This window comes from Macaca nemestrina, chromosome 2 (genome assembly GCF_043159975.1).
Source record: "Macaca nemestrina isolate mMacNem1 chromosome 2, mMacNem.hap1, whole genome shotgun sequence".
Taxonomy (NCBI): domain Eukaryota; kingdom Metazoa; phylum Chordata; class Mammalia; order Primates; family Cercopithecidae; genus Macaca; species Macaca nemestrina.
The window spans coordinates 3,852,242-3,880,178 of NC_092126.1; the positions used below are offsets into that span (position 1 = coordinate 3,852,242).

Consider the following 27,937-nt stretch of genomic DNA (forward strand, 5'->3'; position numbering starts at 1 on the left):
GTAACATTTGCCTTTACTTGCCCCTTATCTCCAATTATTTTGTTGAAGAAACCAGGTCATTTACCTTGTGGATTTGGCCAATTGCTTCCTCCTGATAGACTTTAACCTGTTCCTCTTGGCTCTCCCTGTACAGTAATCCTTCCTTCCTTTATGGGCATCCTTTATTGATTGATAAGATAGGTTAATTGATGCATCCTTCCATTGATTTTTGTTGATAGTATAAGCACATAAATATGTACCCCTCTCTCCCCTTACGTAGAAGACTTGTGAGCATTGTTTGCACCCCCTTTCCCACTTTAGCCATATGTCCTGGAAGCCGTTCTCTATCAGGGATCTCACCTGTTTCTTTTTTTAACTCTGTAGAACTCCATCATGCTATGTGTAGCATAGTTTCTAATGCTGTGTGGTGGTTTTTTATTTTTCTGTTTTGGGTTTTTTTGAGGCATCATCCATACTTTGTGCATGTGTACTTTTTTGTTTTTTAGACTGGAACTCTAACTGAAGATGGTTTAGATCTTTGGGGGATTCAACGAGTGGAAAATGCACGGTAACTATTAGTTAGACTTGATAGTTTATTAGTTTATTTTTAATATTGTATCATATGCAACATTCAAACATAAAGGAAGTAATGTAACAGACAACTGTGTACCCACACCAGGATTAAACTGTGGACATGTTGCCATATTTGCTTCAGATCTCTTCCTTTAAAAGATTAAAATATTATAGAAATTGCCAAAGTCCCACTCTATCCCTTCCCCAATTCTTACTGCAATTCTGAAATTATTTTTGCGTATTTTATATTTTTTCTAAGTATAAATCTATAAATAAGTATCCATGAATGATATACTGTACATATGTTTTGCTGCTTTTTTCCCCTCTCTAAACGTTGTTTTCAGGATTTATCCATGTTGATATGTGCAGATCTAATTTATCAATTTTAACTGCTCTATCTTATTCCATTGTATGATTAAACCTTGTCTGACCTTCTACTAAGGGACAATTCTGTTTTTTCTTCTTTTTTGTCTGCACTGTTACAAGTGGTGCTGCAATTAAAGTTCTTAAACACACAACTGGAAGGCATGTGGCTGAGTTTCAGTATGCTGGATCCCTGTCAATGGAAATGCTGGGCCATAGCATGGGCACAGCTTCCGCTTACTTCTACTTTCTCTTCCAGTGGATAAAGATCTTTTTGCTCCACATTCTTGCCAAACTTGATATTGTCAGACTTGTAATTTTTGCCAGATGGATGGATATGAGTATTACATTGTGGTTTTACTTACATTCTTCTCGTTTCTTATAAAATTGAGCATCTTTTCACATTTTTGGAGGGAGGGTCACTTAGCATTCTTCTGTGTGTTGTGTGTTTATATCCTCATGTGAAGTCTATCTTATTCATTTGTTAGCGGTCTTTTTTATTTTCTGGATAGTAATCTTTTTCAATACTGTGTATTGAAAATTATCCCACTAGTCTCTGGCTCATCTCTTTACTTTTGTTTCTGTTGCTTTTTGAAGCTCAAAAGTTTTACTCTGGTAGTTTTGTTTATGTCTTCCCTCCGCCCCAAAAGTCTGCTAAATTTTGGTTTATATAGCTTGAGAGACAGTATTGTTTGGCTAATGTAATTTCAAGAGTTGTTATGTCTTGGAAAATAGTGTGTCACATTGCGACCTTTCTTATCCCTAGTAGTGCATGTTGCCTTCAATTCTCTGTTGTCTTATAATTATGTAGCTCTACACCAGCTTTCTTTTGCCTGATGTTTGCCTAGTATGTGTTTTGTCACCTGTTTACTTTTCAATCTTTGTGTGCCATGATGTGCACATTTATTCAGATATATTTGAAATTATTTCTACCATTGCTCCCCCAATTTACATACACATTTTCATAGTCTTATTTTTTCTCTCCTTTTCTCAGTTTATGCATCCTAATCTTACACTGCTTGTTCTTACATTATCAATATTTATACTTAAAGTTCATGGGTGTCAATACTGCCTTTTAACCAACCCCCTGTCCCCCAAAACAAACCTATGGACTGTAAAATACTTTTGGTTATTCTCCTCCCTTCCTATATGTATTTGTTGCATAATATTTTCTGATTATGATTTTGGTCTTACACATTCTGCATGCTTAGATTTACCTAGGTATACAAATATCTTAACCATTGCATCTTGTATAAATTGCCATCTTCTGTAACTACATTCATTTGCTTTGTTTCACTGTCACTTTTTTTTTCTTTTTTTTTTTTTTTTTAGTGAAAGCGAGTTTATTAAGAAAGTGAAGGAATAAAGAATGGCTCCTCCATAGGCAGAGCAGCCCACTGTCACTCTTGGGTGATCGTGTAACTGTACAGATTTCTAGGTTTGACACTTGTGTTCTCTCAGTACTTTGAACGTGTGATTTCATTTCTCTTAATACCTTTTGTTAATTGGTACTGATAAATCTTAGTCTCTTTAGTAATCTTTTTTCTCTCTGGTTGCTTGAAGAATATTTCTTCACCCTTAATTTCTGCAGATTCACCATGATCTTTTAATTTGTGTGTACAAGATTCATGAAGCTTCTTGATTTCACACATTCATGTTTTTCATAAATTCTGGAAAATTTTCAGGCCTTTTTTACTGGCATTATGACCTTTTCCTTGTGTTTTGTTTTCTCTCCTTCTGGGAATCCTAACCATGTGTTGGACGAGACAGTTTACTTGGTTCTTTCCAAGTCTGCTCCCACCCCCACTCTCGCATTTACAGTATCTTATTCTTTTTCTAAGTCTAATTTTAAAATGCTCTTTTTGCATTCTTTCAGATTTGCCATTCTGTTATCTTAAACTTATGGGATTCTTTATTTTTTTTATTTTAAAAATAGGGATGGGTGTCTCGATACATTTCCCAGACTGGTTTTGAACTCCTGGCCTCAAATGATCCTCCTGCCTCAGCCTCCCAAAACGCTGGGATGACAGGCATCAGCCACTGCGCCTGGCCAAATTTATTAGGATTCTAATTCTGTCTTTGTTATGTCTGTTGACGCTCTTGGTGAATTGCTTGCTAGCACATCTTTAAATTATGGACTCATTCTTAACAGAATTTTTCTTTGAGCTCCCCTCTGGAGAAGTTCTGACTTTGCTTGGCTAAGAGCCCCAGTGGTAATCAACGGTGTCATACAGGCTTTAACTGACCTCCTGTGTTTCAATCCTTGCTGTGCTACTTATGGGCTGTGTAACCTGGGACAAGTCACTTAAACACCCTGCTTCAGTTTTCTCATCTATAATGGGGGTAATAAAACACCTTTGTATAGTGTGAGGATAATGGGTCAATAAATTTAAAGTTCTTAGAATAATGCCTGGTTCATAGTAAATATTATGCAGATACTGGCTATTTTCTTGGACTTTGGGTGAGGAAATAGACAAGCTTATTCATAATTAATGCCTTTAGGTCTGTGGGTGAATTTTTTCTCGTCAGCCCTTTTCCCAAGAGTATGTAGCTCTTCAAGAGTACTGACTTTCCTGAGTCGGAGGGATCCTTTCAGTACCAGCTTCCCACTTTGCATGGGGCCAAACTTGGTTTCCTGTCCTTTTGTGGGTATTAAATCCCAAGTTCTTAGTTTACTGAGATGGCCTCCTGCCTTCATCCCCTCAGCAGCCATAGCATCAGCTCAAGTTCGTTACCCCTCTGGTTTTCTTTTCCCACTATATCTGGCACTTGGCAGTTTCTCTTTCTTAGAAGCTCAGTTTGGGATTTAAAATATATATATTTTTTAAATTACAAAAGCAGAAAAGCCCTATTAGAATATTATCTTGAATCTTAGGATTTATGGAACTAATTCAGTGTATCTTCTGCTTAGATTTCTTTCACCAGAAGAAAATGTGTGCAATGAGATGTTGGTAAAATCCCAGTTTGTTGCTTGTTTGGCTACTTGTCATTCACTTACAAAAATTGAAGGAGTGCTTTCTGGTGATCCACTTGATTTGAAAATGTTTGAGGCCATTGGATGGGTAAGTCAAATATTTTAAAATACAAATAACTTTAGGAAAATAATAATTAAAAATTAAATTACCTCATGGAAGGATTATTTCTGCTTTTTGTTTTAATGACAGTCTATCTTGTACCCTAAAAGGAACTATGTAATTTCTAAAGCTATATCACTAGAGAAATATTTTTAAAATCGTGCAAAAGTAACTTCGTTAACCCATTTAGTACTCCTTTAATAGAGGTTGACCAGCTGAGGCCCCTGCTTTGTGTTTGAGATAAACCAGGGGCCAGCATCTTGGGGCGGTGGAGCAGAGCCAGTAAGATGATCTTAACTGACACAATTTCTTGGCCACAGGCGAAGGAGTATAAAGTCCTGTCTTCATTGTTCTTTTTTACCTGTCTTTTGTTTACTGTGTCCACACACATGCACATGTGTGTGTTTGTTTATAACTTCCTTCTATTTTTGCCATTGGTGCTTTTAATTTCTGAGTGCCTGCTTATGTTCTCTGGTTGTTACCATTTTACAGCATTCAGTTCTTCTTTTATAAATACAAAGACAGTTCATTTTTAGAGTTCCGTTCTGGCTTCTTAATTATTTATTTATTTTCTCTGGGGTTACGGTCTCCTCTGGCCCCCACCCCATGCTTGGTGTCTCTCCTTCATGCTTTTGGTTTTTGTTGTACATCTGGATGGCACTTTTTTACTATAAAAAGGAAGATCTGACTTGGTAATTCTGCATAGCTACAGTGAGCTACTTAGACTTTTACCCTTGCCCATATGTATGTTAGTGTTTCTGAGAAGTGTCTCTCTGATCGGGAAGGCTTGTTGGGGGGTGGGGGATGGTGCTTGCTGTGTGTCTAGTGGGGTCTTATCGACAGGGGTTCTTAAAGTTTCAAAGGAATAGTTTCAGAGTTAGCCTTTCCGATGCTTTCCTCACCCATTCTCACCACGCTGGCACATGTGGGGCTTTCCTCACCCATTCTCACCACGCTGGCACATGTGGGGCTTTCCTCACCCATTCTCACCACGCTGGCACATGTGGAGCTTTGTCCTCTGGAATCCTCACCCTCATGTGAGAAGCCTTTGCTCCTGTCAGACATTCAGTTTATGTCTCTGGAGGAGGACTCCCTAGTTTTTTGTTTGGCTTTCTTTAGCTCAGCTATTCTGGCTGATAAAGTTCCTGCCTCACCTGGTATCTTGTGTTTTTTCTGGTCTACTGTTTCGTTCCCCTTTGTATCCATCCATAGGTTTCAGTTTGCCCTTTGTTTCCATATTTGAAATCCCTTCCTGCAGGTTTGTTTTCTGTTTACATTTACCGGATCCTGCCTCCCTCTTCCCTGCCTCCTCACGCCCCTCCCTCCCTCCCCACATTTTGAAAGGGAGGGAGGGAGAGGGTGACTGGATAAGTGCTCCATCTGCCAACTACTGAAAGTCCACGGTAAACACTCTTGACATTTAATTCCAAAAAGGAGGCCTCACTTCATTTGTAGAGAGAGTAACAAAAATGGGCTGATTTATCTTTCTTCTCTAAACTTTTCTCCAACTGAATAGATTTTCAGTAGATTTAGTGTTCAGTATTGGTGGATCTTCAAAGAAACTGATTGAGAAGATTTGTATAATGGCATATTTCATTGGCCTTGAGTTGCTTTGATGCTTGATCCTACCAGAGCTTACTTATCAATGAAATGGTTTCACATAGCTAGTCACAACTGTGACTTGATGTGATTGATGTCATATGATACAAGATGCATCCCAATTTTAGAGATGTTAAGAGACAAAAAAAGTGCCTTAGAATTGTCCAAAATTGACTAATTTTTCACAGTTCCCTATCATTTTTTCATTTATTGATCCCACTAGTTACGGTGTGTGTTTAATATAGGTTTTTCTTTGAACATTTTTCACCAAAAAAAGGTTCTTCAAAGTAGTAGCTTAACTAGAAGTATTCAAGCTGAAAAACTCTAAACTCATAGCTTTGTACTTTAGCCCGTTTTTGACCCAGCGGTTCTGCTAACCATATCTGAGCTCTATGTACTTTTGAATCCTTTCTTGGTAGCAGAAAGGAATCACTGGATGAGACTGAAAATTCTGGGGACTGCAAGACCTTTTGTCTTTTGCAGAGCTAGTCTCTAAACCCAACAAGTTGTAAGAGTGAAGCGAGATAAGTTTCTGTTTCTTTATTCTGCTTCTAACCCTGAATGAAGCAACCCTTCTCCCATGGGTTGCTAGCTATCTAACTCAACATCTTTGTTCACATTTTCTTTTACTTATGTTAGTGATCCAGTAGTGCTCATTTGTTCCTTGGACATAGATTTTTTTTTAATTATTGAAAATGGCCATAATGTTCCCTTTAAAAATGGAACCATGAATTCAATTTTATGAAGCAGTGCTTGAATGGTTGGGTTTTTTTTTTTTTTTCAGATTCTGGAAGAAGCAACTGAAGAAGAAACAGCACTTCATAATCGAATTATGCCCACAGTGGTTCGTCCTCCCAAACAACTGCTTCCTGAATCTACCCCTGCAGGAAACCAAGAAATGGTGAGAAATCACTTAAAGCTCAATAAAACTGTTGGTGGTTACTTATATTTATTTTTAAATTTTTAAATTTTTATTTTTTATAGAGACAAGGTCTTGCTATGTTGCCCAAGCTGGTCTCAAACTCCTGGGCTCAAGTGATCCCCCCACCTTGACCTCCCCAGGTGCTGGGATTACAGGTGTGAGCCACCGCCCCCAGCCTGCTTACTTACATTTAATTCTCATTTTAAAATGTTGCCAGAAGAGGAAGTCACAAGTCCTTTATTTAACTCTTATGCAGAGATAGGAATATTTTAACTGCATTTCTCAGAAACTACACCTCTATGTTGAGATTTAATTTGCAGTCCTATCACTTTTCCTTCCTATTTACTGAGCAGCTTAGTGCCTTGTGATTTATACAGCTGGTGGTTAATCCTCTTAAATTGCATCTGTATTCCTAGAATTTAATAAAAAGTATGTATGAAAGGCTTTACTTTCAGTGAATTTTCAAATATATTCCCCTTAGTTTATTATTGTTTTTTAAGTTACCTGAAAATTTTTTTACGTGTATAACTATTACATATCCAAGAAATTTACCAAGATTCTAATAAACACCACTTTATCTTATTTGTTTAACTGGTTGGCAGGATTCTGGGTAATTCATTTTCCTTCCTGTTTATATTTGTTCTTTCCAGAGTTTATTAGTATTTTTTGAGACAGAGTCTCGCTCTATCACCCCGGCTGGAGTGCAGTGGTGAGATCTCAGCTCACTGCAACCTCCACCTCCTGGGTTCAAGCGATTCTCCCACCTCAGCCTCCTGAGTAGCTGGGATTACAGGCACCCGCCACCGCACCCAGCTAATTTTTGTATTTTTAGTAAAGACAGGGTTTAATCATGTTGATAAGTCTCGTCTCAAACTCCTGCCCTCAAATGATCCACCCACCTTGGCCTCCCGAGGTGCTGGGATTACAGGCATGAGCCACTGTGCCTGGCCAGTTTATTATTTTTTTAATTTTTATTTTTTGTTTTTTGGTATGTACACTTGTTTATTTTAGTACTCGAATGTTAATATTTTCAGGATAGCAGAACATTTGAAAATATTTAAGAACATACTTTTTAAAAATGGGAAGTAGTATAGAAGGAATCTTGAATCCTGACTTTGAAAAACAGTTGCTTGTTTCTTTTCCAAATAATGTTTTGTGGATGCTTAGTAAATTTTTTCTAACTTCAGTATGTTAATAGAGTTAATCTGTACTATTTCTTCTTGTTTTGTTTCGTTTTTAGGAGCTGTTTGAACTTCCAGTAAGTGAAGAATGTTTACTTGTTACCTAAGTATATTTGTTTTGATTTTTTAAGAATAATAAGTGCTTGTGCATCTTTTGAAATTATATAGGCTATTTATGAGATAGGAATTGTTCGCCAGTTTCCATTTTCTTCTGCTTTGCAACGTATGAGTGTGGTTGCAAGGGTGCTAGGGGATAAGAAAATGGATGCCTATATGAAAGGAGCACCCGAGGTCATTGCCAGTCTTTGTAAACCTGAAACAGGTAAGGAAATATCTATGCTCTGGCTAAAATTCTGGTATTTGTGTAAACTTGTATTAGCAACTCTAACAATGACATTTACTCTTTCTTTTAAAAAGTTCCTGTAGATTTTCAAAACGTTTTGGAAGACTTCACTAAACAGGGCTTCCGTGTGATTGCTCTTGCACACAGAAAATTAGAGTCAAAACTGACGTGGCATAAAGTACAGAATATTAGCAGGTGAGGTTGAATGACTTTCCTAGTTTCCCAGTCATCATCATTTATGTTTATATCATTCATGCACAGTAATTTGCATGTAATTGAGTATTTGTTGAATGTATGAAAAGATATCTAATACAATATTGTTTTAGGTGAGTGAAGTAAAAGTACATTTTCCCCACTGCCTGATTTCCTTTCATTCTGGTTTTTTTTTTTTTTTTTTTGAGAGACAGTCTCACCCTGTACCCAGGCTACAGTGTAGTGGCGCAGTCTCAGGTCACTGCAACCTCTGCCTCCCAGGTTCAAGCAATTCTTGTGCCTCATCCTCCCAAGTAGCTGGGATTATAGGCATGTGCCACCACACCTGACTAATTTTTTTATTTTTAATAGAGACGGGGTTTTTACCATGTTGGCCAGGCTGGCCTCGAACTCTTGGCCTTAAATGATCATTCAGTATTGACTGTTGACCTATGTTTCCTTATGTTATTGTAACATCATATGTTTTTTTCTTAAAGCTCTTTGAAACTATTTTCAATTTGTTAATTATTGTGTACCCACTGTGTGTCAGGCACATTCCAAGAACAGTAAATGTAATTTTATAGAAGTTTATTTTCTCCAATTGATCTTCTCACTTTTGCCCAGGGGTTAGATCTAACTACTAATTCAGTCAGAATATAATGAGTCATAGTGACCAAGCTCCTTCTACTCCACTTCTTTCCTAATCCCCAGTGCTCTCCATTCCCCCCATCAAATGACAGTGTCATATTCAAATATTGTCACTTTGACTGTAACTGATACAGACCTACCTTTGAGGATAACATTTTTGTTTAGGAATACTTCATGATGTACCTAGTTTTTTGTAAGCAGAAAGGACTGTCACTTGGCTGTCCTGCTAAGTTGCCTATTTGGGGGAGATGGTCTAAGCATGAGTTTAAAAAAAAAAAGAAACACCTCTACCCAAATTATGTGATACATATGCATGTCGGGAACCACAAATGTATACAATATTATATCCTAATTCCTACTAAGGACACGTTAGTCTCTTCTTAGTTTATAGCTTCACACTAGCAAGGGTGCTAGGGGATAAGAAAATGGATGCCTTTGCCATTTTCCCCCATAAACACTAATTATTGAATTGCTTACAGTTTTTTTTTTTTCTTTTGAGATGAAATCTCGCTCTGTTACCCAGGCTGGAGTGTAGTGGCACGATGTCAGTTCACCACAACCTCCACCTCCTGGGTTCAAGTGATTCTCCTTCCTGAGCCTCCTGAGTAGCTGGAACTACAGGTGCACACCACCATGCCTGGCTAATTTTTGTATTTTAGGTGGAGACGGGGTTTCACTATGTTGGCCAGGCTGGTCTTGAACTCCTGACCTCGTGATCTGCCCGCCTTGGCCTCCCAAAGTGCTGGGATTACAGGTGTGAGCCACTGCGTCCAGCCGCCTATAGTTCTTGAGCATGTCATCTTGAGACATCCTTCCATGCCATCGGATAGACTGTTTCTTGTGCTGAGGATACTCTGTCCCTCCTTGTTAACTTTCCTCTCTTTCTCTACTCCCTTTCTTCTTTACCCTTCCACTGAGACCTCTGTGTTTCCATTTTACCTTGTAGGAATGGGTTTTAGCATTTCCCTTATAGCTTAAGCCTTTATATCTTGAATATTGGACTGTTCACTAACTAGAGGGTCAGATTTCCATGACCTGTATCATTCATACGATATGAGAGAGTTGGAAGACGAGCTGAAGCCAGAAACTAGTGCCTGAAGGAAAACGGCTTAGTGCTTTTGACACAGTGTCTTCACATTGATACAGCTTTGCATTTTGAAATACAGTTTCAGGTTTCAAGGCTTTTTCCTGCTGTTACCACTAGCAGTTTCATTTATATTAATTTTCTCAACTATTCTCTAATGTCTTTACCACCCATTGTTAGAAATTAGGTGTTTCAAAGATTTTAGATTTCATAGATACATACTTCAAGCAACTTTTATTGGAATTTTGTTAGAAAAATCGTTCGGTTATTCCAAGTCTGAAATTCTAGTCTTTGACCTCAGACCCTCCTCCTTCCCCATTGAGAAAAAAATTTCTATGATATAATTTAGGTCAGTTGAGGTGTTTTTTGTTTGTTTTCCTTTTTTGTTTGTTTCTTTTGAGATAGGCTCTCTCTCTGTTGCTCAGGCTAGAGTGTAGTGGAACAAACCCGTCTCACTGCAGACTTGACCACCTGGGCCTTAAATGACCCTCGCTCCTCAAGCCCTTCCTCGTAGTGGGACTGCAGGCACAGGCCACCATGCCCAGCTAATTGTTTTTTCATTTTTTGTAGAGATGGGGTCTCACTATGCTGCCCAGGCTGTCCTCAAACTCCTGGGTTCAAGCAGTCCTCCTATTTCAGCCTCCCAAAGTGCTGGGATTACAGGCATGGGCTACCATGCCTGACCTGAGATTTCTTAAGAACGTCACTATTATTTATAGTGCTAAAGCACATACTATTTTTGTGTGCATCTCTTTGGTTGCATTTCTGTTTCCCCACCCAAGTTTCTTGTGAGTAGAGATCATCCCTTTTTGTCTTTAACCTCCCAGTGACTAGCATAGTGCCCGGTGCATTCTTGATACTCAGTTATTTAAAGAATAGCATCTTGATAACTATATTAGTAATATTTTCAAAGACCTATCTCTGAGTCCCAAGTAGATCTCATTGTTGGATTGCTAATGGTTCTTGTGTCACATTTTCAGGATCAGTAATTGTTTTATAGAATTGATCTCAGACTTGATAATGAATCCACAAAAACTATTGAATGTGCTTGTGGCACAGTTTTTTCTTTTTCACTGAACATTTAAATTAGGATATGTTGTAGAGGGCAGTAAAGAATATATTTATGCTTATACATTTTTGGATAATATACAAGATGAGTATTCCTTAGTACTAGAATTGTTTAGTGTACAGTGACGTACATTTCCAAATGATTATTATATTGAGATATTGAACTCCTGAACACGTGGTTTATTCAGCATATAAAATGTTTTAATTTATAGATATTTTAAACTGTTATAACTTACAGACATTTTTAATTGCTTAGATATTTTAAGTTTGTGTACATAAGTTGCTTACTTATTTGACTAAACCATTATGTGTTAAAACTTCTTTTTCTGCAGAGATGCAATTGAGAACAACATGGATTTTATGGGATTAATTATAATGCAGAACAAATTAAAGCAAGAAACCCCTGCAGTACTTGAAGATTTGCATAAAGCCAACATTCGCACCGTCATGGTCACAGGTTAGACTTTATCAAAGAACACAGAACAAAATGGAGTGTGACAGAGTTGAAGTTACATAATATTGAGGGATAATCAGTTATAAAATAATAATATATATTCTTTAGTGGTTTCAACCTAAGTTCTCTTTTAGCTCTGAATATTTTCCCAAGTGCGAGATAACTTCGTCGTATTCTTTTTGAGGTCTACCAAATCCTATTTATAGAAAATATAGTAGAATAGTAAAAGTACATTGTAAAAATTTAAACTTGACTCCTTTTTGTTTTCTCTGTTTATTCATGTATTTCTTATAGCACTTATTATACCTTGTGTTATTTGTAGATTTGTTTTCTCTACTAGAATATAAGATTCTTGAGGGTTAGGATTATGTTTTACTCATGTTGGGGTCCTTTGCAATTTTTAGAACTGTCAAGTACATAGAAAATGATTAATAGATATTTGATAGCATGAAATTTTTATATGTGAGATATTGTTTATTACCCTAGTTTGAACTCTAGTGAAGTAGCCTGCTTTTTGTTTTTTGTTTTTTTTCTAGTACATCTAAGGGATTCTCCTGATGTTACTCTACTGTTAATAATATTAGATAACTGTTACTCCTTAGCTGTGTAAAATTGTGGTAGCTGGTTTTTGTTTTTTTCCTTAGCAGATAATCAGATTTAAGATACTTAATGGCACTTACGTGTTCAGTAAGACTAGTATGGAGAAAGTCTGTATACATTTTTGTGTTTTAGACTCTTGAGATCTATCTAATAACATGATTTTACCATATAACTCAAGATAACTAAGTCTGTTAACATCCCAGCAATTCTTTTTTTTTTTTTTTTTTTTTTTTTGAGATGGAGTCTCGCTCTGTCGCCCAGGCTAGAGTGCTGTGGCCGGATCTCAGCTCACTGCAAGCTCCGCCTCCCGGGTTCACGCCATTCTCCTGCCTCAGCCTCCGAAGTAGCTGGGACTACAGGCGCCCGCCACCTCGCCCGGCTAGCTTTTTGTATTTTTTTTTTTAGTAGAGACAGGGTTTCACCGTGTTAGCCAGGATGGTCTTGATCTCCTGACCTCGTGATCCGCCCATCTCGGCCTCCCAAAGTGCTGGGATTACAGGCTTGAGCCACCGCGCCCGGCCTCATCCCAGCAATTCTTAGTTCTTGTGTCTTCTCTGTCAAGGCACTTTTCACCCATTCCTCGTCCTCCTCTTTTATTTATTTGTTTTAAAATTTTTTTCCCTTGCCAGAATATGGCTTTGTATACCAAAAGTCATAGGAAAATATTCTTGGAAATAATGTGTGGAAATTGAGGAAAGAAATATCTTGCTCTTGGTAGCAGTGGGATCCACAAACCTTTGCCTGCTTCTCCTTTAAGATCCTGTCCTTGCTGCTCTTCTGTTCTTATGACTGAGAAGTTGTCTCTCTTGTTTCTCATTTACATCTGTTCTTATTACCTTTGTTAACTTTTTGTTTTGTATAATCTTGCTTTTGTAATTCATCCTTTCCTATGGCATAGTGCTGGTGTTCTTGCACAGACCACTAGTCACTACAAAGTTATTTCGGTAAATACTTATTGAGCCACCTGCTCTGTGTGTAGCACTGTGCCAGGTATTGTGTAGATACAAATAGTGCATGACTGGAAAAGACTGAGAATTGTATTTGGCTTTAAAAATTGTGGATGAGATGTTGTCTTTAGCATATACATGCTTGCATTATTTGAGGCTTCTTTTGATAAGTACGCTCCAATTTTGTGATTTTTAAACTCTAAGGGGAAGAACCATACATTATCGTTATTCCGCCAGCCCAGTCGTGGAGACTGTAGTAGATTCTCAGCAAGTACTTGTTTGATACGTTCATGTTTCCATTTTAATTTTAATGCATTTAAAATACTTTGAAAATTAGGTGACAATATGTTGACTGCTGTCTCTGTGGCCAGAGACTGTGGAATGATTCTACCTCAGGATAAAGTGATTATTGCAGAAGCATTACCTCCAAAGGATGGGAAAGTTGCCAAAATAAATTGGCATTATGCAGACTCCCTCACACAGTGCAGTCATCCATCAGCAATTGCCTCAGAGGTAAGGTCAAACTTGATTGTCCCTTTTAAAGTTTGTTGGTTTAAATTTAGTCTGGGAAAAAAAAAAAGTGGTGCGTTAAAACACAGTAAAGCAAAAACTAAATGAAAACAGAAGTCTGGGCTATTTTTTCAGAGATTATATTTCATTAGGACTGGGGCAGACCCAGGAATCTCAGTGTTCAAATTTTGATATTTAGCTGAGATGAGAAGCATAGTTTTAAAGTGTAAGAATTCCAGATGTTTATCATATTCTTCAAATAACTAGTGGTAAATGATGCAGGTGGTCCATCATACTCAGTTCATGCATCGTTTCAAATTGGAACTGATATTTAATTGAGTTTCTTTTTACTTTGAATAAATGTCAGGCTTTCAGTGTGTTGTGGAACATATCAAATGAAAGAATTCAGTTTTAGAACAAATATGTTTAAAATAGAATTGTTTTACTTGGTTTGGCTGCCTAAATATTGTTCCCAATGTCTCATACGCAGGCTACTCCAGTTAAATTGGTCCATGATAGCTTAGAGGATCTTCAAATGACTCGTTATCATTTTGCAATGAATGGAAAATCATTTTCAGTGATACTGGAGCATTTTCAAGACCTTGTTCCTAAGGTAAGTAATTTGGGTGTATGTATGTGTTCACATGACTACATCGTGAACAATATTTTTAAGAAATTTATTTGATTTTTTTTCCAGTTGATGTTGCATGGCACCGTGTTTGCTCGTATGGCACCTGATCAGAAGACACAGTTGATAGAAGCATTGCAAAATGTTGAGTAAGTATTGGTGTCTTTTTTGTTTTTGGTTTTTTATGAATTATGGTTTCATTTCAGCATCAGAAAAATAATTTTTATATATGTTTCTTATACTAATATTTCATATTTATATAATTGTGATCTGTAAGGTAGACGAGAACTTTAAGTGCCTCTTTAAAAAGTCTCATATGCTTTTTATTTAGCTAAAGTACAATATCCACAGTTTTTTCTCCAGGTGCTACCTATGACTTCATTCTTTCGGGTGTTCTCTCTTGATAGAAGTGGCTAATCATTTTAGTAAACAGTTATGTTTCAGGTTATTAAGGGATAAATTTTTGCTGATAACTTTAAAAGTAGCCATACTAAAGACTGTAGGCACAAGCACTTTGCTCTAAAGATGAGGAAATTGAGACACCAAAATGATTTGCCAATAATGTGACAGAAATAGGACAATAACCCAGCTCATTTCACTTGCGGTCTGGTGCTGTTTGCAAAGCAGCACACCTGTGTCCATTATAGTAAAAAGATTCAGTAGTTCCACTGGGGGAATCCTGGTGTGTTAGCTCTTTATAATACTGTAATAAAAAAATCTTAATAAGGTAAATGTTTTGTAGTTTAAGAAATTAATTAAAATCTTCACATTGTTTTGTTTCTTAGTTATTTTGTTGGGATGTGTGGTGATGGCGCAAATGATTGTGGCGTAAGTATAGTTTTTGTGATTTACTTTTGTAGTTCTTACTGTAGCCTAAATCATATTCACAAAACTTAACCAGTTGTCTTAAAATTATTAGGCTTTGAAGAGGGCACACGGAGGCATTTCCTTATCAGAGCTCGAAGCTTCAGTGGCATCTCCCTTTACCTCTAAAACTCCTAGTATTTCCTGTGTGCCAAACCTTATCAGGTAGTACAAATTAAAATTTTTCTCATCCCTTTTTCTCTTGCTCTAATAATACAGAAGAGAAAATTACAAAAAGTAATGTGAATTTGTTTAATATTAGCAGATTAGCACATTTGAGCTATAACTTATTAGTAACAGATTGATTTCTACTCCTCATTTAGTTTAGTTCTTTTGGTGGATATAAGCACTTTGTTGTAGCCATTGAATGTTGATGTTCATGTGTCAAGATAAAGTTGTGGTTTGGAAAAGGAGTTTAAAATGCTTTTATTCATATGCCAGTGTTTGATTTCTTTTCACAGGGAAGGCCGTGCTGCTTTAATAACTTCCTTCTGTGTGTTTAAATTTATGGCATTGTACAGCATTATCCAGTACTTCAGTGTGACTCTCCTGTATTCTGTGAGTATTAACCTTGTGTGCAGAGGTAACACTTGATGTGCACAGTAAATTAAGATGTTGAGTATATATGTTTGATTTTGAGTGCATCCATTAGTAATTGTTTATGTGGAGTAGTACCTATAAATTTACCTTCAATTTACTGTAGTTTGAGTAGCAGATTGAAAAAGTTAAAATGAGAAAAGATGTTTCAACAGTGGTTTGTTGAATTTGGGGAATGGTTTGCATTTGGAGAAAAAGTATAAACAGCAATGGCCACAGGTACCCTGTCAGATTTTATAATCAAAGTGTTCTGACATCCTAAAGACTCATGGTGACACTATCCCATTTTACCATTTGTAGAAAATATCAGAAGGGATGGTATTAGATGAGGATACTAATTTACAACGTTGAATATTTTGAGTAAATGTTAGTGTTTTCTTTTCGCCAAAAAACCATGTTGGCCAGGATGATCTCGTCTCTTGACCTCGTGATGTGCCGGCCTTGGCCTCCCAAAGTGCTGTTATTACAGGTGTGAGTCACGGTGCCCGGCCTATTGAACGAATTTTAAGGAGATGCCTTTTATACTAATATACTAAATCAAATATTTGTAAATGTATATTATAGTTAATTTCAGAGACACATATATTTCAATTTTTAAGCAGGTCCAAGTGTCATTTTTAAGTTGTCATTATTGGGAAAATCCAAACTATTAATAAAACCTGGGGACACTATAAAAATAATTCCAAAAACCTAATAATGTTTTTAAAATTACTTCTATAGATCTTAAGTAACCTAGGAGACTTCCAGTTTCTCTTCATTGATCTGGCAATCATTTTGGTAGTGGTATTTACAAGTGAGTATTTTGCTTTGCTATTAATTTTTAAAGTGTATGAAATTCTGATGTGACTTATTAAATTTTTGTAAATTTACATCAACAATTGTAACATAGCTCACACCTCTCCAGATTCCTTGTAAATATATTATTTTATTACCAGTTGTTTATATCTTGCCCCATTTTTTATTGTTCTGTCTCTATTGTTTTTTTTCCCTGAAATATTTGAAAATAAGTTTTGAGTCAGTATGCTCTTTTGCCTCTGACAATTTTAGTGTATATTTTCTAAAAGCAAAACCATTATTTTATATAACTAAATACAGTTGTGAAGATCAGGAAATTTAACATTGATATAATATTATCTGGTCCAAAACCCATATTCAGGTTTTGTCATTTGTCTCAACAATGTCCTTTATGCCTATTTTCCCGTAGTCTCCTAGATTAGAACAAAATATATCTTCAGACGTTGCCAGATATTCCCTTGGGGTGCAAAATCCTCTGGTTGAGAACCACTTATCTTTAGTAGGTGATAAAACTAGTGAAAGTTTGATAGGGAGCAGGATTACAGCGTATCTTTTCACAAGGTGCTAGTTACAAAGGGAAAAATAGAAATTTCTTTTTTTTTTTTTTTTGAGACAGAGTCTGGCTCTGTCACCCAGGCTGGAGTGCAGTGGCACGATCTCGGCTCACTGCAACCTCCGCCTCCCGAGTCCCAGCAATTCTCCTGCCTCAGCCTCCTGAGTAGCTGGGATTACAGGTGCATACCACCATGCCCGGCTAATTTTTATATTTTTAGTAGAATCGGGGTTTCACCATGTTGGCCAGGCCAGTCTCTAACTCCTGACCTCAAGTGATCCGCCCACCTCGGCCTACCAAATGGCTGGGATTACAGGCGTGAGCCACTGTGCCCAGCTGAAAAATAGAAACTTTATAGTGGAAAACTTGTGTTGTATACCACCTGAATAAGTAATGAAAGCCTTGTTAAAAACTGTTTCTCCTATGTTTATATTTCTTCAAACATTGTTAATATCGTAAGAGGAAGAAGTATGTATTATTTTAACTAGTTTTGCAATTAAAGATTCAGAAAATAATGATCTCTTAAATATATGAGATGATCAACTTTGTAGTTATTGTGTTTATATTTAGTTTTACTATTTTTTTAATTTAAAATTATTTATTTATTTATTTATTTTGTAGAAATGGGGTTTCACTATGTTGCCCATGCTAGTCTCAAACTCCTGGGCTCAAGTGATCCTCCCACTATGGCCTCCCAAATTGCTGGGATTACAAGCATGAGCCACCATGCCTGGCCTAGTTTTACTTTTATTTGTTAATATTACTGTTGAATTTCAATAGAAATGTAAAAATTATTCCTGAGGCATTTTTCAAAAAGCCTACACTGTTTACTTTTACAGATTATCTAAATGTGTACGATATGTGACTTGGTTTTTGGAGATTTTTTATATTAAAGAATTGCTAGGCAAAAACAAATTTTTAAAGTTCCTAAATGAATCTAGTTATGCCTTATGTAGTGACAGATGAATGTAGATACAAACCTTTCCTCTTTTTCTTTTCAATATAGTGAGTTTAAATCCTGCCTGGAAGGAACTTGTGGCACAAAGACCACCTTCGGGTCTTATATCTGGGGCCCTTCTCTTCTCCGTTTTGTCTCAGATTATCATCTGCATTGGATTTCAATCTTTGGGGTTTTTTTGGGTCAAGCAGCAACCTTGGTATGAAGTGTGGCATCCAAAATCAGAGTAAGTTGGTCAATCTGTGTAAAAATCTATATAAAATATGTGCAACATGTGTGGTATAAAAATGAGTTTAGAAGTTTATATAAAAGTTTGTGCCAGGTGCGGTGGCTCACACCTGTAGTCCCAGTACTTTGGGGAGGCCAAGGCAGGTAGATCACTTGAGACCAGGAGTTCGATCAGTTGAGACCAGGAGTTCGAGACCAGCCTGGTTAACATGACAAAACCCCGTCTCTACTAAAAATACAAAAATTAGCCGGGCATGGTGGTGCCTGTCTGTAATCCCAGCAACTTGGGAGACTTGAAGCAGGAGAATCACTTGAACCTGGGAGGCAGAGGTTGCAGTGAGCCAAGAGATGGTTTTTTGAGACAAAGTTTGCATGCCGACTGCTTTAAACACTTGCATAATTTGGCCTGTATTTGCCTGTATATCACGGTCACTCCTGTCTTTGGGAAGATGTGCAGGCAAAAACCTAATAATCACTACCAAGATGGGGATCTTAGATCAGTTTCTTAATTTGCTCTTGAGCCTTACTTATCTGTAAAATAAGAAAGTTGGAATTAATCTCTGGGGCCTCTTCTAAACCTAGAGTGTTTTGTACTTCTAATCTCTCTTCCCCCAGTTTAGGAAATGGCATTTTGAAACTTATGGGGAAAAATAAATTAGGTGCATTTGCTATTTGTAGAGTGTAGAGTGCTCTGTAGATCACAAATTATAACATCATTTTAATTAAATGTGTTAATTTTGTAGAATTAAATTTTCAGGTGTAAACATTTATTTCTAGTTTGCTTGATTGAAAGGTATTATCTTTAAACATTTTAGAAGATTTTAAGAGATTTAACGTTACATTTTTTATGTGTGCATAAAAACACTGCACATGAAAAAAAGAGGTGGAATTTTCTTGAGAATCTTTCCGTAGTTCACTTGCAGCATCATCTGTTAATGTTAATCACATTTTGTGAGCACTTACTTGCGTTTATAGTTAATGCTTCAGTAATGATCGTTGGGGACTTCTCATAATTAGTTGTTTGTGTGCCTCATGGTCCTGCCTACCTGAAAGTAGAAATGAGAGAGAGCCACAGCTGGAGAATACTGAGGGCCATCAAGCACTGGGGGCTTGCTAGGCATTTGCACAAGTCATCCTGCTAGTCCCCATGTCAACTTGTGATGTAGGTACCAACACTGACCAGCGAGGAGGTAGGCTCAGAGAGAGTAAATACTATTTCCTCAGTTCGCCCTGAAAAGTGATAGAGCTTGGGTCAAGCCCATTTTCTGTCTGCTTTTACTCTGCTAAAATTCCTGCCAAAATTAAAAAACTGAGGGGGCTTATTAAATATTTCTTACTTGATTCTAATTTTTTAAGTGATTGAGATGTCTGACTGAAGAGAAAACCCTTCATACTCTTTGTGCCTGTTTTATATATCTTATTTTGATATTGTTGGACCTTTTGCTATAAATATCATCGTATTTCTGTTTGTTATGATAGTGATTCAGGGCAATTAAGGTAAGATTGGTTTCTTTTGGGAAATGAGTATTCTGTTTACTAATGCAAGCATTTTTTGCATGTGTTCTAGTGCTTGTAATGCAACCGGAAGCCTGCTTTGGAATTCTTCACACTTAGACAATGAAACCGAACTTGATGAACATAATATACAAAATTATGAAAATACCACAGTGTTTTTTATTTCCAGTTTTCAGTACCTCATAGTGGCAATTGCCTTTTCAAAAGGAAAACCCTTCAGGCAACCTTGCTACAAAAATTGTAAGTTTGGCATTTATTGTGATTTCCACCCTGCCTTGCCCCTTTAAAACTAATGTAGAAGAGAATAATTATAACTGTCTTTTCCACAGTAAACCAGATCTTCACAGATGGAATGAACTTAGTGATTTAGATGTTTACTCTTTTGTTTTACTTTCATTGGTAGTTGCCACCCTAAATTTAAAGTTAAAGTCACCAGTGTTAAACACTGTTGTTTTTCACATCCTACTGCCTCTGGCTGCAGCTTTTATTTCTGCAACCCATTGCGGAGGGAGTTAGGATTGGAAGCAGAGACAGAGGTTCCTCAACCCATTGCGGAGGGAGTTAGGATTGGAAGCAGAGACAGAGGTTCCTCAGCTGGAACAGTAGGTATTACACTTTCCTCCGGGGCGGTCTGCACAGCATCGGCCATCTTCTTCATTTCCGACACTGGTATGGCCTGTGTTCACCTCTGGGATTCTTCATTTCTAGTATCTTTGCATGCTATTGAAGAAAGGGCCATTTAGCACAGGCTGAAGGGGGGCCTGTGCCCTTGTGGACTTGTCTATGGCAGTAGAATATACCATTTTGATTGATCAAAATTAGAGTTTATGGAAAAAATCACTTACTACATATAAATTGCCAATTAAAAAAATTAAGAATACACTAATATATGGAACAACTTTTAGACTTCTGCAGTATCTTGGAGCAAATAGCAATTATTCTTTTGCTGTAGTTATGACGAGGTGGCAGTGTTCTAGTTGGCAAGATGCCAGGTCACAGGTATCGGTATGTCATAGGAGTCACAACTGTTAGCGTCTCTGTCTCTCATATTAGCATTTATAAGGCATTTTCTCATACGTTATCTTATTTGTCACTTCTACCCTGTTGGTTTGTAGGGCAAGTTTTATTACTTTATATTTTAGACAGGTAAGATTAAAATCTGATCTTACTGGTAATTTTTCCTTTATTTGCCCCCTTTTTGGAACTTATGTTTCTTATTTTAAAAATTACTATATTATTACTTATTTATTAGTTATATATTGCTATATAACTATACTAATGACTGTTACTAAGAACTGTAAAAAATATTTAAAAAATAACTGTTATTATTTATTAGTTATATATTGCTGTATAACCATACTAATAACTATGTTACTAAGAACTGTATTAGGACCATGCTATGGGATGAAAAACCTTCCATAGAAGATTTGCCATGGTATTTCTAAAAGGATTTTTTACTACCGATAACTTATTATAAGGTGAATTTAATCATTAACATTGGTATACGTTCTATTTTTAGTTCAACATTTTTAAATTTCAAGGAAATATTGAACACATTTAAGGGTAGCTAAAAACATCTATGAAAAAACATTGCTTTTTTTTTTTTTATTTGAAGAAAACTGGTATTCAGACTGGTTTGCAAGCAAGACAGCTATATCAAGAAAGTTAATTTTAGAGATCTACCCTATCCACACTGTTACAATTAAAAAAGAGAAAGGCAGAATATTAGTTGCCTGTTTCTAAAAATGCATCTTCTATATGTTTGGAAAACTTTTTTAAAAAGGGTTAAGAAATTTTGTATTCTTGTTTAATTTCCAATTTACTAGAATAAATAACACTGTTGTTGGCCACTGGATGATTTAAAAATGTATTATTATATTTAGCAGAAATACAAGCATAAAACTTGATTGCCTTTCCTATAATCAGCTTGTGTACTTCTCTCAGTGGGTAAACAGAAGCACTTTCTGTTATAAAACATGCCTTCTGAAAAGCACAAAAGGAGCAGTACAGTTGATGCAGACGTTCTGCTAGTTTTCACGTCTTGTCTGTTTGTCACGGGAGTCCATGCAGAGTCCTTTGCTAGGACCTGCCAGTTGTTGCTCTCTATAAATGGTGTGTAATGTATTAAATGTATTTTGAAATTATATTTTTAAGAATTAATCTCATCCTTAGGCATTTAAGGAACTCTCTTTTGAGTTTTTTCCTTGCTTGTACTGGTTCACTTTCAATCTAAATTAAACTTAACTTCAGTCTGTTTGGTTCCCTATTTTCAACTTGAGCTTCACAGTTAACGTTTTCTCATTCAGCTGCTTTCATTTCAAGGGTCGTGATATGCACTTAATTCTTAACACTCTCCTTTAGACATGATTTCTTGGATTTGGCTTCAATTTTTAATGCAGTTTCTTGTTGGATCAGCCCTACAGTTTATTGCTTGTGCTACCTAATCCCTTTGTCTGTCTATGAAGGCATTACTACTGAATTGCCAGTATCTTTCCTATTCAGGGCTTGTGTATCTTTTTCCTATTCATCTAGCATGCCGCAATTGGTTGAAGCAGTTCAGATACCTAGAGGCCCTACAGAATAAGGTGGCCTTTTAAAGACATAACTGGATAAGGGAGAGGGATAGGAATAAAAAGGCTTAAGATTTGTGGCTGTAGGTTAGTTCTAGTTATTGTTTGGGGAAGGAACAAAGAGATATATATTAGGGATGAATATTGTATGTGTGTCTACCTTATTTCAGAGTCACTAAGGAGAATATGAAGGAAATCCTTTCTGGTACCTTATTTTGATACCATAGTCCCTTGGTGGGATCTGGGATCATGAACAGCACATCATATGTTGCCACAAGCTGAAAAATATTTCATAATAACTTCAATTTAATGTTGCTATGTACTTTGAATACTTAAAAATCTACTATTTCCTACAGAATCCTTATATCCCCATTTTATAGATAAAATAATTTGACTGTAAATGACTTGTTCAGATTCACATAGCTTTGTGGAAGAGTCAATCTAAAACAATCTAAATCCCTGGCCTGCAATCACCAGTGACACACAATTTGTTTTGATATCTGTCTTCTGGTGAAGAATGTTTATTTTACACTTTAGTATAATTACTAAGCCATTGCTTATAATGCTAGGAGAATCTAGGAGCTGAGAGCATAGTCTACAAGAAATTCATACCTCTCTAAAGTGAATACCTAATTCTTCTATTCTTGGTTGAAATCCTTATTGATTTTAAAATTTGGTATGATTATATGTCTACCAGCCATCCTTCTCCCCTGTCACTTAGTGTCTTTTTTGAATAGTGCCTTTTTTTTTTTCCCTCCAGGCTAAACAAAGATAGATTCAGTTACTTATTTTCTCTTTCACATGGAAATCTTGGCAGATTTTTAGAGGTGGGATCCAAGAGGTGGCTGTGGGAGAGACATGAAAATTTGAGAAACAAACATTGTTTAGGTAGATGTAAAGACGCTTCTGTGCTTGAGTAAGTTATTTTATTTTATTGTTTTGCCAACAACACACATGTCAAGAACCAGGTGTAAATCTGCTGTGGCTTGAAAACTGCAATCGGATTTGAAAAACATGCAATATGGGTATTACTTCATTGAAATTCTTTTTTAGTCTCTGTGTTTCTCTCTGCGATTTATATTCTGACCATTGCTTTTTGTACTTTTTCTGATTTTGTCTTTTTTCTTTTCTGTTTCTATATACTTCCAACCACCACTTTCTAAACACTTTTTCCTTATCTGACCATAACTACTTAAGTGACCATAGAACTTATTTGATACTTTAGTTGCTGCATTTGTGAAACAGGATGTCACATTTCCTATTTACAGTGTAGTGGAATTGCTTTTTACACAATATGAGTCCCACCTTTTTTTTTTTTTTTTTTTTTTTTTTTTTTTTTTGAGATGGAGTCTCGCCCTGTCGCCCAGGCTAGATAGAGTACAGTGGTGTGATCTCGGCTCACTGCCAGCTCCACCTCCCGTGTTCATGCCATTCTCCTGCCTCAGCCTACCAAGTAGCTGGGACTACAGGCACCCGCCACCATGCCCAGCTAATTTTTTATATTTTTAGTAGAGACAGGGTTTCACCGTGTTAGCCAGGATGGTCTCAATATCCTGACCTCATGATCCGCCCGCCTCGGCCTCCCAAAGTGCTGGGATTATAGGCGTGAGCCACCACGCCCGGCCCCGTGTTTTTTTTAATCCTTTTGGTCAGTGGCTCATAGTAAAAAAAGTGTCTCCACTTTTGGTATAAGTGTTCGTGTAAGTTTCAGCTTAAGCTACTAAAACTATGTATATATACCCCTACACACTGGTATATATAAACATAAAAATGATTAATATATAGTATAGTTTCCGTAGAATGATAAATATTTACCTGTAGTTTTGAATTGATATTAACGAAGTTTATATTTACAAATAACTTCCACGTTTAAACGTAGCACTGAGACCCTTCATTTCCAGTCAGTAGAAGGAGAGTGACTTCTTTACCCAGTCTGGAGGCTTCGTGGTAAAGTTTTTGTATGTGGTCTTAGGAAAGTTCAAGTCTGAAATGGAGTTCAAATAGGAACTTGTAAATAAATGTCCAGATCAAAGGAAAACGGGAAAAAGTTTGGGCTATCAATATAATTAGGACATTTTGGAGCCACTTTTATGGCTTATTATTATATAAGTATATGCTTATATACATGCATGTATATGTGTGTATGTACACACTTAAGAAAATGGCCATGAGCAAGCAGTTTGGTTTTTGAGTTAGAAAAGTGAGACAAAGTACTACTGGGTGGATTTGCTGTTCCCAGCTCCCATAGCAAGCCATAAGGTCAGCCCACTTTGAAAAACAGTAGATCAACTCAGTCCCTTGGCTTTTGGCTTTTTCTGTGAAAACATTTTCACAGTGTAAATCAGTGAAAAAATGGGATTCACTTAACTAGAAATATATTCACATTTAGGTTAGAATGCCTCTGTTTAGGATTAAGACATACCTAATACTGAAAATAAGTGTTGTTCAGCATTTTTACAATCAATAGTAATTGTCATTGAATACATGTTTTAAATGATAATCTCATTTTGCCACACATAGTTTAGTCTCTTGTTTGTACATTATATATTGACTTTACTATCTTACAAAGTAGCTATCCATTTGGGCAACATGCAAATGTCCATGAAGGTCTGAGTCTTATTTTTTTAAGTGCTGATTATTTTCTGAAGTATTTTTACAGTTAAAGCTAATGGAGTTTAAATATAACATCACATCGTGTATATGAATCTTTTGGGTGCCCTGGACTCGTACTCTAGGAAATAACAGAGCACATACTTTATTTCATCAACTGAAGTGAAAGTATTCAAAACCAGATTTAGAAATGATAGTATGCCAGTTGTTATTGGATACCTTTTTATACAAAGGAATTTCCTAATTTACTTGTTTTACTTTTACTTTCTTTTCCAGATTTTTTTGTTTTTTCTGTGATTTTTTTATATGTTTTTATATTATTCATCATGTTGTATCCAGTTGCCTCTGTTGACCAGGTTCTTCAGGTAAGACTTAAGCACATCATTTGTTTGGGGAAAAAGACTAACCTGTATACATTTCTTTTTTTCCAGGATCTCTTCTTTTTATATATTCTATTATAAGTATATGTCTAGTAGAATTGCTTTTTACACAATATGAGTCCTACCTTTTTTTTTTTTTTTTGAGATGGAGTCTCAAAAAAAGATGCTGTTATATTAACTCAAAGATACTCTACAAAGAATAAAGAACCTAATTAAAATAGCAGCTTTTATTAGCTATACCTGTTTAATCTCTGCTTCCGGTTCCATTTTCATTTGTCTGCAAACAAATTAAATAGCCCTTGGTCTTTAAAAACAAAAAAGCGTTGATCCTGGTACCTGTTACTCCTCTCTTCTCTACCATCTGCTTCTTGAGTAGTCTGCACATGCTCCCTTTTGTTTTTTGGCCATTTAGTTCTTCATTCTTTTCATTAAAAACTTTCTGAGTAATGAAATACTTGTTTTTCTTACAAAAGAATATGTGCACATATTTAAGTTGTTAACTGTAATTAAAAAATGATAAAGAAATAACACCCTGAGTGTATCATCCAGCCTAAAGAAATGAACATTACCTGAGCACAAGTCAGTGACAAAAGAAAACAAAAAAAGGTATCATTGCCAGTCAATAAGGCACTCTCATGTACCTGTTTTGATGATTTTCCCTGTCATTCCCTGTTTTCATTATACACTTACCGTGTATGTTTGCAGTCATAAAAGATAGTTTTGTGTGCTCTTGAACTTTATGAAAATGTTAACTTGTTCCCCTTTTTCTGTGACTTGCATTCTCCCATCAACATTGTTTGTTGATATGGGTATTTTATTTTCACTGCTTTGTAGTATACAGTTGCAGGAATATATTAAATTCATGTCTTCATCCTCTGTGGGTAAATATTTACTGAACATACCGCTGCTATGAACATATTTTTCATGTCGTTCAGTGTGTGGGGGTAAGTAGTAGTGTGCCAGAGCGGAGTGGACATATGTTTCATGTCGTTCAGTGTGTGGGGGTAAAAGTAGTAGTGTGCCAGAGCGGAGTGGACATATTTTTCATGTCGTTCAGTGTGTGGGGGTAAGTAGTAGTGTGCCAGAGCGGAGTGGGAGTGGTTTACCCAGGGACAAGCAGTGAGACAGTGGTGCGATGCTGCAGAGAATTCGAAAAAGTAATGAAGCCCAGTAGAAGTCCATCTGCTTTTTAAATATTGCCATGTGCTGGTAATTGCAAACACTTCCAGTGGTAGTATACTCCTTCCACTAGTACCCCTGGCAAACCACTTGGGACAGAAGTTTCCTCTGGTGAATCTGGTATCATGATGAGCATGTACTGCTCTTCAGCTACCATGTGGCAAGTTGTTTTCCAAAGTGATTGTGTCAGTCATCCATCAGGGTTTGACATCCTGTTGTTTCATATCATTGCCAACACTTTGTCTTGTCTAGTGGGTGTAAAATGTTATATCATGATGGTTTTACTTTGCCAATGAACTTTACTAATGGAGTGGAGCATTTTTTCATATGTTTAATGGCCATTTTTATTTTCTCTGTGAACTGCCTATTCATGTCTTTGGCCAATATTTTCTACTAGGATGTTGCCTTTTTTTAAACTTAGTTTTCAGAGTTCTTAATGTATTATGTTTGACTGTATAGTGATAAATATCTTCTCCCAGTTTGTGGCTTGTCTTTTTACTTTGTTTATAATATCTGTTTTTAAAAAACAAATTTATAATCTGACAAGGCAAATTTATTAATTTCTTTGTTTGTTCCTTGTGTCTCAGTTTGGCAGACTTGTCCATCTCAGAGTTATAAAGATACTCTCACATTTGGTCTTTAATCCATCTGGAATTAATTTTATGTATAGCTTTTGAATAGGGATCATATTTCTTTTTCTTTTTTTCTCTTACACATACCCATTTGTTTCAGCAATTGCTTATTGAAGTTTGTCTTTTCCCACTGATATTCAGTGATACCTTTGTCCTATATCAGCTTGCTTGCTTCCTTCCTTCCTTCCTTCCTTCCTTCCTTCCTTCCTTCCTTCCTTCCTTCCTTCCTTCCTTCCTTCCTTCCTTCCTTCCCTCCCTCCCTCCCTCCCTCCCTCCCTCCCTCCCTCCCTCCCTCCCTCCCTCCCTCCCGCCTTCCTGCCTTCCTGCCTTCCTGCCTTCCTGCCTTCCTTCTCTCACCCAGGCTAGAGTGCAGTGATATGATCTCAGCTCACTGTGGCCTCAACCTCCTGGGCTCAAGTGGTCCTCCCACCGCAGCCTCCTGGGTAGCTAGGACCACAGGTGTGTGCCACCACACCCAGCAGATTTTAAAATTTTTTGTAATAAAAATTGTAATGGGGTTTCACGGTGTTGCCCAGTCTGGCCCCCAACTCCTGGGCTCAAGTGATCCTCCTGCCTCGGCCTCTGAAAGTGTTAAGATTATAGGCATGAGCCATGGTGTCTGGCCACAGTTTTGCATATATATAACTAATAGTGTTTTAGGGACTCCATATTTTGTTCTTTAGTTCTCTTTATTTGTGCCAGTACTATATTGTCCATGTTGACCATGACTTTATAAGAAATCTTGATATATGGTTGGGTAGGACTCCTACCCCCACATACATTGTTGTTCATCATGACCTTTTTTGGCTGTGCTTGAGTTTTTCTTCTTCTTCTTCCTTTTTTATTTTTATTTTGTGTGTGTGTGTGTGACAGAATCTGGCTCTGGTGCCC

The 27,937-nt window shown here is 36.7% G+C and overlaps 1 protein-coding gene across 9 annotated transcripts in view; it reads left to right on the forward strand.

Moving 5' to 3' along the window:
• Positions 1 to 27,937, forward strand: part of LOC105470986 (ATPase 13A3) — a 91,933-nt gene that overhangs the window by 51,013 nt on the left and 12,983 nt on the right. For all 9 annotated transcript variants that reach the window (XM_071090637.1, XM_071090636.1, XM_071090634.1 and 6 more), the window contains 17 exons: positions 486 to 547; positions 3,827 to 3,977; positions 6,373 to 6,489; positions 7,751 to 7,768; positions 7,860 to 8,013; positions 8,109 to 8,229; positions 11,359 to 11,483; positions 13,365 to 13,540; positions 14,028 to 14,150; positions 14,235 to 14,314; positions 14,951 to 14,993; positions 15,085 to 15,194; positions 15,491 to 15,587; positions 16,347 to 16,419; positions 17,981 to 18,158; positions 19,728 to 19,915; positions 25,132 to 25,220. In XM_071090637.1, the coding sequence (XP_070946738.1) occupies positions 486 to 547; positions 3,827 to 3,977; positions 6,373 to 6,489; positions 7,751 to 7,768; positions 7,860 to 8,013; positions 8,109 to 8,229; positions 11,359 to 11,483; positions 13,365 to 13,540; positions 14,028 to 14,150; positions 14,235 to 14,314; positions 14,951 to 14,993; positions 15,085 to 15,194; positions 15,491 to 15,587; positions 16,347 to 16,419; positions 17,981 to 18,158; positions 19,728 to 19,915; positions 25,132 to 25,220 (1,905 nt within the window). The remainder of the gene's footprint in view (positions 1 to 485; positions 548 to 3,826; positions 3,978 to 6,372; positions 6,490 to 7,750; positions 7,769 to 7,859; positions 8,014 to 8,108; positions 8,230 to 11,358; positions 11,484 to 13,364; positions 13,541 to 14,027; positions 14,151 to 14,234; positions 14,315 to 14,950; positions 14,994 to 15,084; positions 15,195 to 15,490; positions 15,588 to 16,346; positions 16,420 to 17,980; positions 18,159 to 19,727; positions 19,916 to 25,131; positions 25,221 to 27,937) is intronic.